Genomic DNA, 19,879 nt, shown 5'->3' with positions numbered 1-19,879 from the left:
AGGCCCCGGCCCTGAAATGCTCATCACTCCAGGCCGCGAAGTCTTCATCGAGGGGTGCGCAGCTCTTCTCCCCCTCGAAGGGAGGCCGGGCAATAAGAACGCCAGTCCTAATCTCGATGTTATGGGACAACATTATCTTGTTGACCCTCCCTTGGGTCGTGATCTTCGAGATTATCCTCTCCACCTCAAAGTAAGCATTAGGTCCCACCACGATCTCCTTCTCCACCGTGGGACCGAATTGGGGGATGGGAGATTCTACCACGACCTCCTTTCCCCTGCTGGATTGTTGGGACGACAAGCCGGCTGCACTTTTCTTTGACACACTCCTTTTGGGCACCATTTGATTGCCTAGCGAACAAGAACGATGAAATACTTAGCAGGTAACCTAAAAGTTATGAAAGGACAAACAGTGCGGGAACAATAAAGGTTTTTCATGCACGTGCTGAGGTAATCTCAGCCCGCAGTGTGACGCCACGCGTTGCCGTGGACACGTGCCTAAGTTTCCAATAGATCCATGATGTTCAGGGATCCGTGTGTCAGGAGGGTCAGGCTATTACTTGCCTTGGGGGAGAGGTTTTGAGAGAAAAACCACCTACGAAGCGTGACCCCTAAGCTACCCAGTTTTATACCCTAAAAATTTCTCGTCTTCCATATCCCGAGTGGGTATTTCCTAAATTTACCCAGAAATTTACCCAGAAATTACCTAGTTATGAACATCACAATCCTAGACATGTTTTAGGATCTACTCAATACGCCTAAAATCAAAACCTATGCACCAAAGTTATTCAGGAACAACCTACTGTTTATGACTATGAAATGTAGATTTGCATGAAAGAAGAAAAAGGAAGGAAATCGAAACACACGAAAAACAGGAGACTTACAGTTTGTTTTCCAAATGAAAGTTGCAGGCAACGTAGAAGTAGGAGTCTTGGAGAAATCCTTAAGACTGGACTTCTTGAGGGTTTTTGTGGCAAGAGTATGGGGATTTCTGGGATTTTAATCAGAAGAAGAAGAGCTTTTGAAACTCGAAAGAGAGAAAATAAAGAAAAATTTCGAATGAAAGGTGATGAGTACTGAAAATTGCCAGCCCTATTAATACGTAAAAGCCATGAGGAAACGAGGATCGTTCGATCAAATTAATGCGAGATACGAGGGTCATAATTCGAAAGATGAAACGATGGCAAAAAGGTGGCCAGACCATTTAATACAATCCTCAAACCCGAACAGACGCCAATCATGGCGTTCCACGTGTCCAGTACTCAAATGGTGGGCAGGGTCTGGATAATCGAAAAGGAAGTTTAAAAGTCCCTACTGTGAAAGTCAGAAGTGACGTCATAGAACACGAGCAGGGACTTGAGGGCAAATGTACGCCCTGAATATCAGCACGTACCCTGTTGAGGCAGCTCGGGTACAACGAACTAGCTAAAAGCCATAATCAACGTTCCATGTGTTCACCTTTCATCTGAGAAAATTCAGTATGATCTCCTAGACAAATAGCTCGAGCTGGTGAGTCATTTAGTAACTTACCACTTGGAGCCATTGTGTAATATGACATCAAAATGCACGAGCTAACATTATGCTAGGCTCGTGGTACGCCAGAGGTCTGACGTACTCCAGGATCTTTATAAAGTTGACCACTCAACATAAACGTGCATAAAGTAGACATCACATGTCTGTCTTATTCCCGAATTCCCGGATACACAATATAAACGTGCATGATCAGACATCACACGCCTGATTTAGGCCATGTGGCCCATTATCTATTTTACCTATTGATTAGACCACACTTCAATGTAAAATTTAGATATTAATCATCAATGTCACAGAGATGATGTGAAGGATCAAGAGATCACGGGATGACCCCAATACCTACCCAAAGATCATTCTCTTATAAATACCAACACCCTGGGTAGTGCAAGGGGTTGGATTCTTTTCTAGAAGGCAAATACTCTGTAAAAAAAAAATAGAAAGAGATATACAACAATAATATTGACTCGTGGACTAGGGGATTTTAACCTCCAAACCACGTAAAAAGAAGTGATTATTTTCTTTGCAGTTGATTTTTCAACATCCTTGAGCATTATCCCTTTCTTAGTACGGTTTATCATTAAGTGCTAATCCATCCTAGTTATTCATATAATTCACTGTTGGCGAAAAATTGCGTCAACAATGGGTTTAGTTGAAATCGTGTGTAAACAACCCTATTTTTAAGGGATATTTGTTTCAGAAATGCATTTGATTATATTTATTTAAATTTATTTGTATTTCAAATTAAAAGGAGATATGTTGTAACTTCCCTAAAATTAAGAGAAGAGTATTCTGTAAACCAGGCCTATAAATAGTCTGGATCATAGTCATTTAAGGACTACTCTCATTTCTTGTACAGAGAAACTCTATGAAATTGCATTCAAAGCTTTAACGTAGAATATAATAAAAATAACTCGTGGACTAGGTAGATTTAACTACTGAACTACGTTAAAATTTTCTATTTCTTTCTTTTCTTCCTATTTTTTTTTATAAGTGTTAATTGCTCTTATTTCTTTTTAGTTGACAAATAACGTTGTCAACACTAGTCTTATATTAAATATTATTATAATAATGATATTTTATAATATTTGAATTTATATTAATAGAAGTAATAAATACTTATTTTAATTAATTTTAAAAGTATAATTCATTAAATATTTAAAATATCCCGTTAAAGTTAACAAAATTTGTTAAAACCAATGACAAGAGTTAAATAAATATTTTTTATTTATAAATATATATATTTATATATAGGGAGCGACTACAATGCATCACCATTTTTTACAACATCGGTGCATCCTTTTTCTATTTCGGCACCTGGATAGATATAATCCCAATTTTTTTTTATGACGGTGTACATTGTAGGTATTTAAACTATTCTGCAAATTTTTAAGAAATTCTGAATAGTTTACGTAGCCGAAAACAGAGTTCAAACTATCAAATTTTACACGCGAACACAAAAAAACAAGCACGCGTGCAACAGACAGTTTAGACCATGTTTCAGTATCATAATTTATTCAAAATTTCTTGAAAATTTGTAGGATGTTCTTGATAGCTATAATGTACACCATCATATACATTTTTTTTGGAATTATAACTATTCAGGTGCTGAAATAAAAAAAGGATGCACCGGTGTTGCAAAAAATGGTGATGTGTTGTAGTCGCTCTATATATATATATATAAATAAAAAATATGTATTTATTAGAGATTATGTCTATCCAGGTACCGAAATAGAAAAATGATGCACCGGTATTGTAAAAAAGAATAATGCGTTGTAGTCGCTCCCTCTATATATATATATATAAATTAATGTTTCTAAATGAAACACATTCACAAAGAAAGATGAATAGTTAAACTAGCAAGCAAAATAGCTATTTCAGTTATACATGCTGTCGAAATGTTCAAAGCAAGAAAAATATATTAATTCAGTTTTTATATTATATAAAAAAAAATACAGATATACGGGACGGGTCGACCCGACTGGTTTAAATGCAGGGTAAATCTGCCATGTCCCGTATAGTGCGGGGGAAACTCAACCCATTAAGGGCGGGTCATGGTGCCCTGCCTCACTGCCCCCCACATTGCCGTATTTAAATATATCAACAACCTAGAACTTTGGGCATGACAATATCCTTGTGTAAGTAGATTTTAAAACTGTACCACCAAACAGTATCACTGCACATTTTTACAAGTATACTTGAAAAATCAACATAGAAAGAGAGAAACAAATAAATATATATTTTTAAACATGTATATATATTGATACAGGCTTATTACGTTGTTTTTATTTATTTGTATTTTTTTTGCATAGGAAATAACAAGAGTTATTACAAGTGAAATTCTTAAAATCAAGACAAGAATCAACAAGAAAGAACACATACTCATAAATAAATCTTGTGCCATTGAGATCCCCATTAAGTAAAAGATTCTTGTGACTAACTCACTTGTCTATCTATTAATTTCCTCTTTTAACCAAGGTAAGTAAGAAATCCTTGTAGTTCCCATTTGCGATTTCTTCAATTTTCTTGGATAGTTCCACTCCATACTGGTTTTGGAATTCTTCTTTTATCTTCTTCATATCAATGTCAGTTCGAGTGACAATTACTCTAGTCAGTGCTTTATTCACTCTTGTATTAACACCATTCTTAAGTGCTGTGTCTAGTACCTAAATTGATGAAAATAATTTAATTTTGATAATGTTTATATAAAATTTGTATAATATCCATTCATTTGCTTGTGAATGATTATTTATTTTGGTTGCATCTTACCTTAGTGAAATATTTTTGGGGAGCACATAAACATTGTATTGTCTCTTTTAGCCTCGTATATTTAGGGTCCTCAAAATCCTAAACACAAATCAAGAAACATAAGAGGTCAAACTCATGCATTCCATATAATTTGAAAAAATTGAAATATTATGTTACTAGATTTACTGCTACACAAATAATTTTGCTGAATCTATTTTGTGTCGGCAAAAGTCCTATATTGTGTTGTTAAAGACCTAATAATTTTAACTGATGCCAAATTGTATCAATGAAAAGCACTAGCATAGGTTAACCAATAGAAGCCTAATTATTAATGCACCCTAGCTAGCTAGAAGTTGCTGGTAAAATGATTTTCAATGACACTTTTTGGCGTAGCAGAAAGTCCTTTTTTTAGTGAGTTAACACATTTATGACACCCTTGACATAAAATTTTTGATAGTAGACATTACCTCATCTAAGTTCCTCCTAGCATATCTCTTGTATACCTCACATACGGCCATAAGATGACGTTTGCTCCTTGTGGTTAGTATCTTTAAGACATCATCGTTATCAAGGAGGCTCTTTTCACCCTCCACATTTTTTCCTCCATGCAAGCCTCTCCTTAGTACATCAATTTGCTGTTTAGTCAAATCCAATCAAATCCAATTAATATGCTAAATTCAAACATTCAGTATTAATCTTATGATTTCCAACAATTATATCCAATCTCAAACGTAATAATTAACACGCACATTGCGGATTTCACTTGTAATGGCATCGACAAGTGCCAGTGCGTCAAATGTTGCGACCTCATTATTCACCATTGTTCCTTCATATCTATACACACTCACAAGACACACCAAAAACTGTTCCAATATGGAAAAGAAAATGGAAACAAATGAACTTGTTAAAGTTTTGTTGCTAATTAAAACGGGATTAAGGAAAGTAACCACTTAATGACCTTTTTCATGAGCGTTTCTTAAACTAGCATATTTATAGGACCAACTTATGGACTATTTCAAGGGTAATTGTATGTCACAAATACGACATGCTATAATAAAATTCAAAACTTGTAAACTCTGGTCACAAAAAAAATGCATTATTACAAAAGTGTAAAAAAAAATTTAAAAATTCTTTGTCTCCATATTTTTATAATTTTTTTCAGATTTTATATTATAAATATATATATTTTTTAATCTTAGTCATTTTTGTTAATTCCAAATTCTGTATTATTCTTCCCTTTTTATTTTAATGTATAGATATTAAATATATATTTTTCACAAAATAAAAAAAATCATATATAAAAATTATTTATTTTAAATTCTCATTCTATTTTTTAAGATATATAATTAAAATTTAAATAAATATAGATAAAATTTAAATAAATTTCTTAAAATAAATCATAAATAAATATATTATTTTAAATATTATATATGTATTATAGTATTATAAATCATATATATATGGTTTCCATGAAAGTTTTTTTTTATATCCATAAATGATGTCTACTTATTGGTAGTGATTAATAATTTTCTATATGTTTATATATATAGGAGTTATATTTATACCCCAATAAATGTATGTATACACCTATTTTATTTTATTTTATTTAAAAAAAACTTAAAATTATTACATATTTATTATAAAAATAAAATGACTAAATGTACATTTTAAATTTTTAATTATATTACACCTTAATTTCTAATAAAATTAAAACTATATATATTTTTCAATTAAATTGAGTCTTTTTAATCTATGAAGGGTTTATACCTTTTTCCACAATTTTTTTTTCCGATTACTTGTTTGAACTCTGTGTTTTAAAAAAAATTATTTTGAGATCCTATACTTTGTAAAATGGTTCAAATAGACCCCTAAACACAATTTTGATGAAAAAAATTGAATGTAACAACACAGCTTTTAAGCAGAATAATTTTATTTTTGTTCTAAATTGTTAGTTTGATAAATTATTTATGATTTCAGTTGAGAAAATTTTGATCAAAATCAGGTTTAGGGTTCTATTTGAACTATTTCACAAAACATAGGGTCCAAAAAATAATTTATCAAAACACATAGTCCAAACAGGTAGTGAGATAAAACAATTGAACAAAAAAAATATAAACTCATCTATGAATATTATGTAACAATACATTAATAAATTTTCCTTATTAAAAAAATTATATAATATAAAAGTAAGTTTATCATATCTTCTAAATTAATTTTTCCTAAATATATTTTAAGATTTTATTAATTAACTCTTTATTTTTTAAATTTAATTTATAACTTTTTATAAATGATGTGCATAATATTGTTTTATTTTCTGTAAGTGCGTATAACATTTAAGACCTAGTATAAAAAATATATGAGGTGTGTAATTATAAATAAATCTACTTTTCTATTTATGAAATGTGAAATATCTATATATTTGTGTAGTGTAAATATAATCGTGACTATTACCTTACGTTCATTACTTTTGACTTGGGAAGAAGTGTCTTCCTCAATAGAGCTGTCAAAGAGGGAATGGTAAGCCTTCCTAGCACCCAATAGCTGGTCAGATGATCTGGTGCATGCGATCTCAACAAGCACGTTGTAAGACTGTGGCCCATCGTTTATGGCTTTCTTTAACAATCGAGCATCTCGTTCCCATGGATGCATCATCCACAAAATCACAGCATTCTAACAATTCATAACCCCGTTAGCTTACAAACATAATATATATATTCGCAATGAGCAATGATATGTGTCTCAAAATATTACACAACTGACGTGATAGTTTCATTTAACTTATCAAATTTATTTCAAGCGGAAGACACTGTTTTAAAAAAAATGTATTACATATCAGTTGGTGAAATGTTTTGGTACATAATTTTAGTGCACATATTATTATTCTATTAGTAAAATATATTATGTAGTTAATTAAAAGGTAAGCTCATTGTATTAAATGTACAAAATAATGTATAAAAAAATTTCTATTAGATAAATAATTGTTGATATGAAACATCATTAATTTCTGTTGATATATCGTTTTATGCATTTTATGCAATGGCTATAGTGTGTAGTTAATTACACAATATTATTGTCCTATATCCTTATTGTATTTGTATAAGCAACATGAAGCAATCAAAACATAAGTAAGAAAACTGGTGGAAAATTGTGGGGATGCATATTATGCAAAGTCCTATTATGGGTTAACAGTACGTAGTGGTACCAAGCAAGCAAGTCAAAATGAAATTGTCAATGCCCCCAGTACATGCATGAAAAAAGGTTTCCATAAAAAACATAAATCTATCAAATGGATAATAATAATAATAAATGAATTTACTTATTTGGTATTATGTATTTTTGTAAAGTATCATTTTGGTACTAATTTTTTTCAATAATACTCATAAAATATTCTGTATTTTAAAATTATATATATTTAATACCCTACACTCAAATTTAATAAATAAAATTTTATCAATATAGTCAAACTGCCATCAGTTATACGTAATTAAGTAATTTAAATTTGATTTTAGAACTCATGCAGTACCAAATATGTACGATTTCAAAATACAGGTACCAAATAAATATATACGATTTCAAAATATAAAATATCAAATAAATATTATTGTAAACACATAATGTCATAACGATACTTTACAAAATCACATTTCGTAATTACCAATCCTAATAATAATAATGAACACATACACACAATCTAAATTTAATATTCCTGTTAAAAGATCAACAAAGATAATTCTACTGGGTAATGATCGATAGTCTGAATAGGTAAAAGGAGGATATATATATATATATATAAATATATATATATTTACACTTAGAAGATAATTCTTGGCATCTTCATTGGCATATCTAATTACTTGGAGAAAATATATGAGAAATGTTTCCCCATGCTATGTTTAATTACTAATAAATTCATATATATGTACACTTGCATAATATACAGATTGCACATTACACCCATTCCAATTAATTCACTAATAATAAATTATTAACAAATATATAAAAAATTAATTGAAACAAAATGTGTGTTTTTTTTTTCAAAATAGAAACAAAATGTTAAATCATATCGTATATAAAATATGGGTGTTTATATAAACCTATTTTTTTTTCTCTCCACACTCATTTTTAAATAAACACATAATAAATTCTTAAAATTTAATTTTACACACCTTTTAAATTTAAAAGTACAAAATTACCTATTTATAGTAAATAATTTTATTTTTTAATTTGTTTGACTTCTATAGTTTATTATAAATAAAGAATATTGTATATATTTAAAAATATATATATTTATTTGACTATTTTATAATGTTTTTAAATAAAGAATATAATATGAGTAAGCAAATTATAATTTTTTTTATAATAATAGAAAATTATAATCTTGTATACTGTGGATGCCAAAAATCTACCAAATAAAAACTCTTTAGTCCCTGGTCGGGACCTAGGGATAAAGATCATCTCTTGAGAAACAACACATTATGAGCCACAAGGTTTGGCCCTGCTAAGCTAAGGGGCCACAATGAATACTGCAAGAGGATAGGTGCACAGGGCCCTCACATAGTGAGGTCCGATGTGCCCGCGCAAGGCTGACATGCTCATGGGTCAAGATGCACTCATACGCGTTGTTGATGCTCATAATCTCATCAAGAGAAAGTATGAGGCCGAGGCAAGGCCCTAAGGCCACCGTCGTCTCGGGAAGCCATCGCGCCATCACAACACGAGTCTGGGTTCGTTTCTCGTGGAGTTGATGTCGAGTGGCCCACGTTGGCAAGGCATAGGTGCCAAGGCTCAGTAGCCTCGTGAGGCCCCTCTCGCCCATGCACTCGGCCCCACGGCCTCACTCCGTGGCCTCCTCCTATGCCCTCGCCTATGGCCTCCTCCTATGCCCTCGCCCATGGCCTCCTCTATGGCCTCCTCCTATGGCCTCGTCCCCATGGCCTCCTCCATGGCCTCCTCCTATGGCCTCGCCCCATGGCCTCCTCCTATGACCTCCTCCTATGGCCTCGCCCCATGGCCTCCTCCTATGACCTCCTCCTATGGCCACGCCCCCATGGCCTCCTCCTATGGCCTCGGCCCCATGGCCTCCTCCATGGCCTCCTCCTATGGCCTCGCCCCATGGCCTCCTCCTATGGCCTCGCCCCATGGCCTCCTCCTATGACCTCCTCCTATGGCCTCGCCCATGGCCTCCTCCATGGCCTCCTCCTATGGCCTCTCCCATGGCCTCCTCCATGGCCTCGCCCGTGGCCTCCTCCATGGCCTCGCCCATGACCTAGGCCCCATGGTCCTGTGCCCATGGCCTTGGAGGTGAGAATACTCACAAGGGGCAAGGTACATGCATGAATATGGAATGTACCTACAAACCTAAAGAAGTCAGAGTACGGATATAGTACCCCTACCAGAAAAGTAGTGGGAACGCCAGGAGTGGGTATGCAAGGATAGGAGTTATGGTCTGTACGTCTACGGCTATAGGTCAGAGCCGGCACCACTACCTCCTGCGCCACTACGCCTGCCACCACGCATCAGACATGGATACAGACAAGTAGTGGAGACATCCTCCTGACACCTGCTCCTGTACGGGGTGTACGACCACAACCTCTGGAGCCACTCCCCTGACACAGTACGTATATACCACTTGGTCCCCTGGACCACTATGTACCTAAGGCCATTAGAGCCTATTATAAAATGAACTCTAAGACCACCTGAAAGGGGGTTGGAAAATTCATTGTATGCAGAGGCCATTAAGAAATATACATTTTTTCACTCCATTGTTCATCTGTGTTTATCCTTTCATAAGTTAATTCTAAGTTCTTATCTAGAGATCGCCGTATTTACCTTTGAGTTTTCCGACCTAATTTCGTTGACGAGATTTCACAGTCAACATATACATTTAGTAATTCTTCATCATTTCTTTAATGATATATGTTTGTTGAATTTACTCGAAATTATATATATTTATAGATTAGATCATCATTTAATGTTGTCTAAATATATATATGTATTTTCAAATTGTTAATATTTTTTTTCTAATTCTTATATTAAAAAAATGAGATACTATATATAGTATTATACTTTTATTTTATTTTCTTTTATCTTATATGATTAGCACAAAAGATAAATCATAACACAACAAAAATAAATTAATATTATATTGTCTTAATTTCTTTAAGTATCTTGAACTTATTAATATGTTAGAGCGTGAATATTCTTTTTTTTTCCAACAAACTCAATAACACACCATATAATCTTTTATATGCCTAGAGTGTGAACATGACTTTTTTATTTTTTATTTTTAAAGTAGGTGATACAATATATATGTATAAATATTAATATAAATTTGATAAACTAAAAAAAAAAAAAATACAATTATTGGGCAAGAATGAGTTGAATCAGTCACCCATATAAGAAGAAAAAATCCTAATATTTGCATAAATCAAAGTGAATGAATGATATTTTATTTATAGCATATAAGTATAACACCCATAATGATTTGTAAACTACGTGGGACTATAGGAATTTTTTTAATTGTTAATTAATAAAAAAAATCTTTTAATAAATGTTAAATAAAAAAATTTAGAAAAATCATAAATAATGAGAAAAATAAGTAAGTCATATATAGATGATTCTAGGAATGCATAACACCTCTCTATAGCTATCATTTTTATAAGTAATTATAATAGTAAATCATATATATTTAGATATACTTATTATATTTATCGTTGATTTTATTAGTTTTTGTTGTATCACAACTCTTTTAACTCATTACTCTAATTTAAAAACAATTTATTTAATTATTTTTTATTTAAATACTATGTAAACTGATAAATGACACAAAAATTGAGTATCCCATGTTTTTGTTTTTGTTTTTGTGTACTCCACATTAAAAGCAATATTTACAATAATATATAGATTAATTTTATCCTTCATGCCAACAAATAAAATTGCACAATTGCATATAAGTTTAAACCACCGATTGAGATTTTGATATATATATATATATATATACTAGTTGGGTCGCTTTGGGTTTTATACATTTAAAGTAGAAATAATTACAAAGATAACGATTCAAACCTAATATAACCCCTAAATACGCAAACTAAAAGATTTTGAAATGAAATTTGATGCTATTAAAGATATCCATCATATTCACGAAACGCCATAAATATAATACAAATTTGGCATGATAAATAGATACATATTATATATTTCTGAACGCAAATTTGTTTAATTTTAAAATTGTAAATATTATTTATAATTTTAATAAAAACTGATTTATTATTTATTTAAAAATATATATATATAAATGAATTAGAATTTTATAGTATATATAAATATTTATATCAATAATCTTTACATATATGTCATCTAAACAGAATGTTGACATAAATATATATTTATATATGACACATATATATAAAATATAATAATATTTAAAAATAAATTAATAATAAAAATAAAATAAAAATAGAATAACTTATAGTGTATGCATCAATGATTTTTAGTTTCTAATATATCTCGCAATATGTTTTAATGAATTTGATGAAATTTTTTTTTTCATTTGATAAAAAATAAATTATCACACAAATTTATAAGATAAAAAAAATTATATATATATTTTTATTATTTTTAAATATATATAATAACAATATAGTAAGAAAGATACCTTGAAAAGCAAGAACTCTTTCTTAATTCTTATAACATCGCCTTGTTTCCAAAGGTAGATGAGGTGTTGTGTATCTTTTTCAAAGAAATTACTTTCTTTTCTGAATGTGTTTGCTTCTCCCGGTTGCCATTTCCCCATAATTGTTATCAATGTATTCTCGTCCACTCCAACTCCTAATATTTTTTTTGTTTTTTAAAAAAGTAAACTTTAAATTAGAAAACTAATGAAAGTAATTCATAGAAATAAAAGCATAGAAGAACATTAGTTTGAAAAGGAAAAAAATCTTTATCACCTTGGAAAGCCTTGGTGAGACTTTGAATTTGGTTAGGGGTAGCCATTTCCTTGTAGGTAGCTAGATCGATCTCGAAGACAAAGGGTTATATGAAAGAAAATTATGGAAGGCCTTTAAATATGAATTTTTAAAATAATTTTACCGATTTTAAATTAGTCTTATTTTGGTAGCTTATGTATCAAGGGATCATAATGTATATAATTATAATATAAGAGATCCTCATATATAAATTAATGTGCGAATAATTTATAACCTCTAGTAAATAATAAAATATTCATCACCGAAAATCTTTTTATCATACATATAGTCCCAACAAATAAATTATCCTAATAAAATTTGTCAATAATTTTGTTAAGTCTCAATCTTCTATATATAATGATTAATTTTTTTGTAATAAAAGTTCATTTGGCAAAACAAATCTTATTTTTTGTGTTTAAAATTTTTAAGCATAAATTATTTAGTCACAATATATACAGATGATAACATTCAGTTACAATATATTTCACTTACATATTATGTTACAGCAATTTTTTTTAAATTATGATGTTGCTTACAACTTGAGCATGATGTACAAAATTAATTATTATGTTTTTATTTCATATAAACGAATTTTTTTTAAACAATCTTTTCAGGCCTAAAGACTATATATATTAATTAATTAATTGGTCATTTATACATGAAAATAATAATTAAATAATTGTGTTTCTACTTTTCAATTATTCTCATTGCATTTTAATTTGGAAAACAACGTCATTTATATAAAAGAGCAAAAGATAATATAACAGAGAGTTTACTTAGCATTATATATTCTTCACTTAATAAGATCCTTCTGAAATAATAATTTCAAGTTCCCAAAGTTTTATTATTATTATTTTGAGGATTTACTTTATAGTAAATTCAACAATCATGTGCTCATTACATACAAACATTAACACGAACATAAGACAGCTAAAAAATGGAGTTTCAATCTTGAATTAAAATAATTTTACCATAATATGCCTCTCTTACAATTGATCTTTGGCTTGTATGAATTTTAATTCAGGAATTTTTTTTATGAAATTAAAGAATATTTGTTTGTTTGTTTTTTTTTTTTTTAAAAGAATATTTGTTTCTCATTTTGTAAGCATGTACATATTCTTCCATCTATTATATTGTCATTACCCTATTAGTTATATAGGTTAATTTGTTTATATTTTTTTACCTCAATAAAAATAATTATTGTATTGAAAAGCATATAAATAATTACGATATGCGTGAGTCAATAAAGTGGGTCAGATGCTAGTATACAATACAAAGCTTTCTTCTCTGAACAAAACATTAACAGTTTTTTTTTTGGGCATATTTTCCTAATATTGGCAAATGATTAGTTGAAATTAAAGAATATTTGTTTCTCATTTTACAAGAATGTACATATTCTTTCGTCATTACATTATATATATATATATATATTTTATCGAAGCTACTCATTACATTTTAAACAAAAACATGAATATATATTTATATATAATAAGAACGATAAAAGATTACCTTTGGATCTTTGACATATATTTATTTTAATATGGGCAGATTTTTATGAAATAAAAATGAATTTTTTTTTCATTTCGCAAGCATGTACATATTTAGGTTATTCTATTTATATTTTTTACCATAAAAAATATAATAATTGTATTAAAAAACATACTATTAAGAGTATGCGTGAGTAAATAAAATGGGTCAGATGCTATAGTGTACAGTTCAGAGCTTTCTTGTCTTGAAAACATTACTAGTTTTATTATTTATTTATTTTTTTACATGTTTTTCTAATATTGGCAAATGATTTGTTGAAATTAAAGAATATTTGTTTCTCATTTTACAAGAATGTTACATATTCTTTTCCTCATTACATTTACATTTAAAAATCATAGGTGCTCATTACATTTTAAACAAAAATATGAACAAAAGAACGCTAAAAGATGAAGTTTCAATCTTTAATAAACATAATTGTACCATAATATGCCTCCCCTACCTTTTCATCTTTGGCATATTTTTATAATTTAGGCCAATTTTTATAAAATGAAAGATATTTGTTTCGTATTTAGCAAATATGTACATATACTTTCATCTATTATAAAGTTATTACCTTATTAGCTAGGTTTACACCATTTTGTACATTATGTTTTTCTTCATTGCTCGTTTAATTAGACCCCATGTTTAAAAGAAATATTTGGACCCCATACTTAGTAAAAATATGAAAATTCTCGAAGTCAATTTTGGTGAAAAAAAATCAATATGATCAAAATATACTCTCAAATTTTATTACATACTTGTTGATTCAGATTTTCGCTAACACCCAATTTTTAGAAAAGAAAACAACAAAACATTAAAGCACAATCTCAAGAAAATAAAATGCGTGAAAATAAATGACACAATGTTTGTAGTGGTTCGACCTTCATGAATAACGCATGTCCACTTAGTCTCTTTTATTGCTTATGTTACAAGATCTAGTGAATCGAGATCACTCAAATTCTCTCAATGTTCTTATGACAAACATATGAATCAAGCTCTTATGTTACAGACTCTTCTGAGTGAAATAGTATCCAATCCCTCTAATGTTTGTCTCTTTTTCATTTATAGGGAATGTTGGTGAAGGTTCTCACAAACGTGTTTGAAATTCTATTTTTTATGATTACCAACTTAATTATTCAATTTAAATAATTAATTGCTGAACTGTTATAGAAATGTTTAAACAGACACAAAGACTGTTTGAACATAAACTTGATATGTTTAAACAGTTTATCACCAAAAGATAAAAACGAACATGAGGTAAAGAACACACGAAATTATATGTGGTATCAGCAATCTTTGCAGATTGCTACTAGTCCACGGGGCCACGCCCAGAGAAAGAAATTTATTAGAAGAATATCTAAACGATTACAAAACCAAATTGACTTATATAAATAAAGACTACCTCTTGAATTTGTCGCAACTATTGTAATCTAAACTCCTAATCAAATTTCTGAAGTGCTAAGATCTTGAACTCCCTTCAAATCATAACACTTGCACTTTTCCTCCCGAAAAGTGACTCACGAACAAGACTTCTCCCGAAGCTTGATGAACAATGTCCAAGTGTGTTCAACCTGCACTATTAACACAAAGAAAACAATACAAAAGTACACTGTAATAAACCACTAAGAACTTGCTGGACTCAAGTTCTTCACATAAAAAGTCTTTCTAAAACTTGAAAATATATGGAAAATAATACACCGAGAGAGATGATAAAAAACCAACGAACTAAGGATGATTATATACCCTTTAGAATCCCTTTAGGTCGTGGAAAACAAATCAGAAACCAATAAACCAATAAATGGAAAATCTTCCCAAAAAGGTAAGTCAGAATCTGTTCAAACAGACTGGCAATCCGTTCAAACAGATTCATTGAACCTGGACAGTTTTTAAACCCAGTTTCCTTAAATAAATAAGGAAACAATATATACATTATCTCTGTAAGCTGTACACGGTTTCCGGACAACCAAATCAGATCAAGAAATAAATACAAAAAATTTCCATATATACAAAAGTTCAAGACAATATAGTTTTTTTATAGGAAATTCTATATTTATTCAATTAACATATATTGAATAATCTGATTTTAGAAAATATTTCACAACAAACACAGGAAACTACCCATTTAAAAAAAATTCTTTAATTAATTTTGTCAAATATGCCAATAAAGGATTTTACAATCTCCCCCTTTGGCAATTTGATAGACAAAATTAATTCAAAAAACCTGCAACACAAATGTTAGTTACAAGTAAAGAGAAAATACTCCCCCTGCAAACATGCATTAACTTATAACAAACATATAAAGAAATGAGACTTAACTCCCCCTCAAAATAAGAAGGTCCAAAGTTAAACAAAACAACAAACAAAGCAGGTTTTTGGAGGTATCTATTCTCCCCTTTTGTGTCTTTCAAAGAAGCCAAAGAAACATAAAACAAAAACAAAAGAAAGTATCAATGTTCTTAGGACAAAAGACATAAAAATAAGTAAAACTAAATGACAGGATCCTTGGAAAAAAGTTTGAATAGCATCCAACACAGAACGTTGCAGTCCTTCAATTGACATCACTCGAGCAGCCAAAGAATCAACAGAGGCTCGAACAGCAGCTAGTTCTGTAGCAACAAGTCCTGAATCTGTGGGAGTAGAGGAGGATGCATGAGGAATGTCATTCGAGGCAAACTTCAAAGATTGGGGCTTGAATTTCTTGGTTGATGGAGCATCAATGGCTTCAGTAGTTGTAGCAGAGGCCTTGTAGGAAGCAGTAGTAGTGAAAGCCACCAAGTCTTCTTGATCACGCTGGAGATTTTTTTTCTGCATACTCAGAGCTTTATAAATAACTTGAGGGAAAGGAAGATTCAAGTTTCTCCTATTACCTTTTCGAAATCCAATGATTTGATCATAGATAAACATAGCCAAGTTTATACCAATTCCGGTCCCCACTTTGTACAAAAAAGAGGCCATGTCAAATGAGATAGTTGCGGTGTGAGAAGTTGGTTTCCAATTCATTGTGGCAAACTTATGGAGAACAGCATAAGTGTAGGTGAGATTAGTGACCGAGATGATTGTATTATATGGCCATACCATTTTTTGCCCTACTAATTCAGTGATAACCGCATCCTTGTCAAGAGAGGTAAGATCATCATCATCCTCGACAACAAGAGGAAGATGCAAAGCATGGGCAATATCTTGTGGAGAAAAAGAGAACCAATGGCCCCTAACAAACACTTTACAATACAGAGGAGATTTAGGTTCAATAATTTCATCAGTAAGATTGGTATAGAATTCCTTGACTATTCTATCCACAAAGCCAGTAAATTTAACCAAAGAACCTGTCCATTTTCAATCTTGAAGCATTGTTAGCAAACCATAAGGCCGATGATCACTCAAGACATAATTTCTCTCAATGATAAATTTCCTTTGAGCATAGAGAACCATATCACGAGCATTGTCATTATAACAAAGAGTTGAAGAATAAGGTTTGAAATTAACACCTGAAAGTTTTGGAGATGGTGTAGAATCAAAAATAGGTCTCTTGCCTTTAGCCTTGGATGACAAAGGAGTTGCAACTGGATCTGTGTCAGATTTGACTTCTTTTTCAGAGGAGACAATGTCTTCTTATTCTGGCTCATCAGACTCAGCCTCTAATTCCGCATTATCAGGAACAAATTCATCAGATAAGATGGTATCATGGGTTGCTTCAGACTCAGATTTTGCTTCCTCGGGGTCAGATTCGGAGGAAGACGGAGATGAGCCTTCAATTTTTTCTTAGCAGCAGTCAAGGGGGAAGAAGATGAGTCCAACCCTAATTTTCTTTTTGGAGCAACATAATTTTTCTTAGATTGGCTTGGCTTCATGGGCAGCTTGAGTAACCTAGCAGTAGCAGCTTTGGAAGAGGATGAAACAGATTTTGATTTTGCCCTAGCCGTCAGAGACGATTCAATCGGAAGAGGAGATAGGTTATTGGCTCGAGAGGGCACAACCATTTCAGATGGTGGTGCAACGTTGACAATATCAACTGTGATATTTGGAAACACCATGGGGTGTTCAGTACAGAGGGAGAACACCTTCTTGCGCACCTTGGATTTGGAAGTTTTCCCAACAGATGTGGCTAGTGCTGTAACAGATGGAGGCGCCATTGACACAGATGGAGGAGGCGATGGATAGGGCACTTTTCTGGATTGAGAAGTAGGGGTCTTCTTAGAGGAAGTTCCACGAGTTTTCACCATTGTTCCTTCTCAGAAAAACAGCAAACACTTACAAAAATAATGAGAGAAAAAAAGACCTAGAAGAAGAAGAGGTGGCTTAGAGGGATCGTGGGTGAGAAGAAAATGGGTAGTGACAAGCTTTTTAAGGACAAAATTTTCCTAATTAGGACACCCACGGAAAGAAGAGGTTTCCTTTTTTTTTTTTTTTGTTGACGCGGTTTTTCGCCAACAGATAATTATACGAATCAGCAGGATGAATTAGTGCAAATTGGTAAACCGTAATATGAAAATAACTATATTCTAGACTTGAGAAACTAATAGCATGGGAAGATGGTCACTCCTTTCTTTTTAGGTGGTTCGAAGGTTAAAATCCCTTTAGTCCACCGGTCGATATTATTGATATCTCTTGACTATTTCTTACAGAGTGTTTCTCTACAAAAATATGCCAACCCCTGCACTACCCAGGGTCTTGGTATCTATATGAAGAAGATGTCTGGGTTGGCAATGGGGTCATCCTGTGATCTCTTTATCCTTCACGTCATCTCTGTGACACAGATGATTAATTCATAGTCCTTACAGGGAAGTGAGGTCTAATCAACAGGTAAGAATGGGTAATGGGCCGCATGGCCCAAATCAGATATGGGATGCCCGAATACGCACGTTTATACTACGCCTCCGAGAAATCAGGAATAAAATAGATATGTGATGTCTGATATATGCACGTTTATATTGCGTGATTGACTTTACAAGGATTCGGGTGTCACATCTCTGCCGCATTAGGAGCTTAATGTGGTGCCAGCTCGTGACACTCATACTGCTGATATGATGCCTCCGAATAGCAGTTAACTCTCTAATAAGCTCGGGCTGGATAGATGGAGGCCCGTAACAAACAGCTCCGGGTGGATGATTTACACGTGGTAGATTGAATTAGGCCATTTTCTAGCTCGCCAATAGTACGCGGATATTTAGGGCGTACATTTTTATTTATTAAAAAATAAAAGGAAACAAACTTTAAGAGACACGATCAAGATAACAAACTTACCCCTTTTTTTATTTTATAAAAGGAAATAGAATAAATAGAGAAAGCCAATACTAAAAAGGTAACCAAAAAACCTCACACGATCTTCTTATTGACCTTTTCCTTTTTTTTTTTTTATATTTTAAAAAAAAATTATAAACAAAGTACAAAACAATAAAGATACAAATCATGGTATTCCAAATTGAGAAAGAGGACAAAATAAAATCCTTGGAAACAAAGAATATATTAAATCACACAAAAATAAATGCATAATTTTACATAATTACCACAAAGATTCGGTCCACCATGAATTTCCTTGTCAATCAAATATTTTTTTTATTTTTATATTTTTATTTTTTTTATATATATAACAAGGCACAAAAATAAAACCCAACCAAAAAAGAAAAAAATGTGCTTTGATCAATGAGTGTCATCCTTGAAAAAAATACAATCAAGCAACTGAAAATAAGTGTTAGTTTATAACAAAGATAAGAACACTTGTGAAAATGAAAAATTAGAAAGAATATTCGAGAGAAATAAAACACAATTCAGTCACAAGTACATATTCTAAAGTGAATCAATCAACATGTATGAGTCTTACACACACATTTTTTTTATTATAAACTGTGTAAAATTTTTCTTGCATAGTTTCAAGCATAAGTGTGTGACAGTGTATGCAAGGGAACATGGCCCAATGACAAATAAGTCTTTTTCGAAATTGTAAATAATTGTAACCCATGAAGACGCTGTCACACTACACCAGTGGTAGCCCTTTTCTATGGTAGCGTATCCTCTTCATAACTCTGAATTACAAAGTTCCAACTTACTCAAAAGATGGCTTTCACACTGATGTAGGTAGCTCTATTCTTTCATAGGAGCTTGAAACAATGCTA

General features: G+C 31.6%; 2 protein-coding genes across 2 annotated transcripts; both read right to left on the bottom strand.

Annotated features, from left to right (window-relative positions):
* Nucleotides 1-3,745: 3,745 nt before the first annotated feature.
* LOC133794731 (annexin D4-like) lies at nt 3,746-12,335 on the bottom strand. Its single transcript, XM_062232118.1, has 7 exons — nt 12,225-12,335; nt 11,933-12,105; nt 6,727-6,945; nt 5,025-5,138; nt 4,743-4,910; nt 4,297-4,374; nt 3,746-4,193 (listed from the first exon to the last, which is right to left on the bottom strand). The coding sequence occupies exons 1-7, from the start codon at nt 12,268-12,270 to the stop codon at nt 3,984-3,986; spliced, it is 1,008 nt and encodes a 335-aa protein (XP_062088102.1). The 5' UTR covers nt 12,271-12,335; the 3' UTR covers nt 3,746-3,983.
* A 3,488-nt stretch (nt 12,336-15,823) lies between these two features.
* LOC133796273 (uncharacterized) lies at nt 15,824-17,989 on the bottom strand. The gene is made up of 4 exons (XM_062233746.1): nt 17,467-17,989; nt 17,204-17,335; nt 16,265-17,092; nt 15,824-15,846 (listed from the first exon to the last, which is right to left on the bottom strand). The coding sequence occupies exons 1-4, from the start codon at nt 17,987-17,989 to the stop codon at nt 15,824-15,826; spliced, it is 1,506 nt and encodes a 501-aa protein (XP_062089730.1).
* Between the last annotated feature and the right edge of the window lie 1,890 nt (nt 17,990-19,879).

The sequence above is a fragment of the Humulus lupulus genome, chromosome 8, assembly GCF_963169125.1.
Source record: "Humulus lupulus chromosome 8, drHumLupu1.1, whole genome shotgun sequence".
Lineage (NCBI taxonomy): Eukaryota > Viridiplantae > Streptophyta > Magnoliopsida > Rosales > Cannabaceae > Humulus > Humulus lupulus.
Note: the sequence above shows the minus strand (reverse complement) of the source record. Positions and strands in the feature narration are given on the sequence as shown.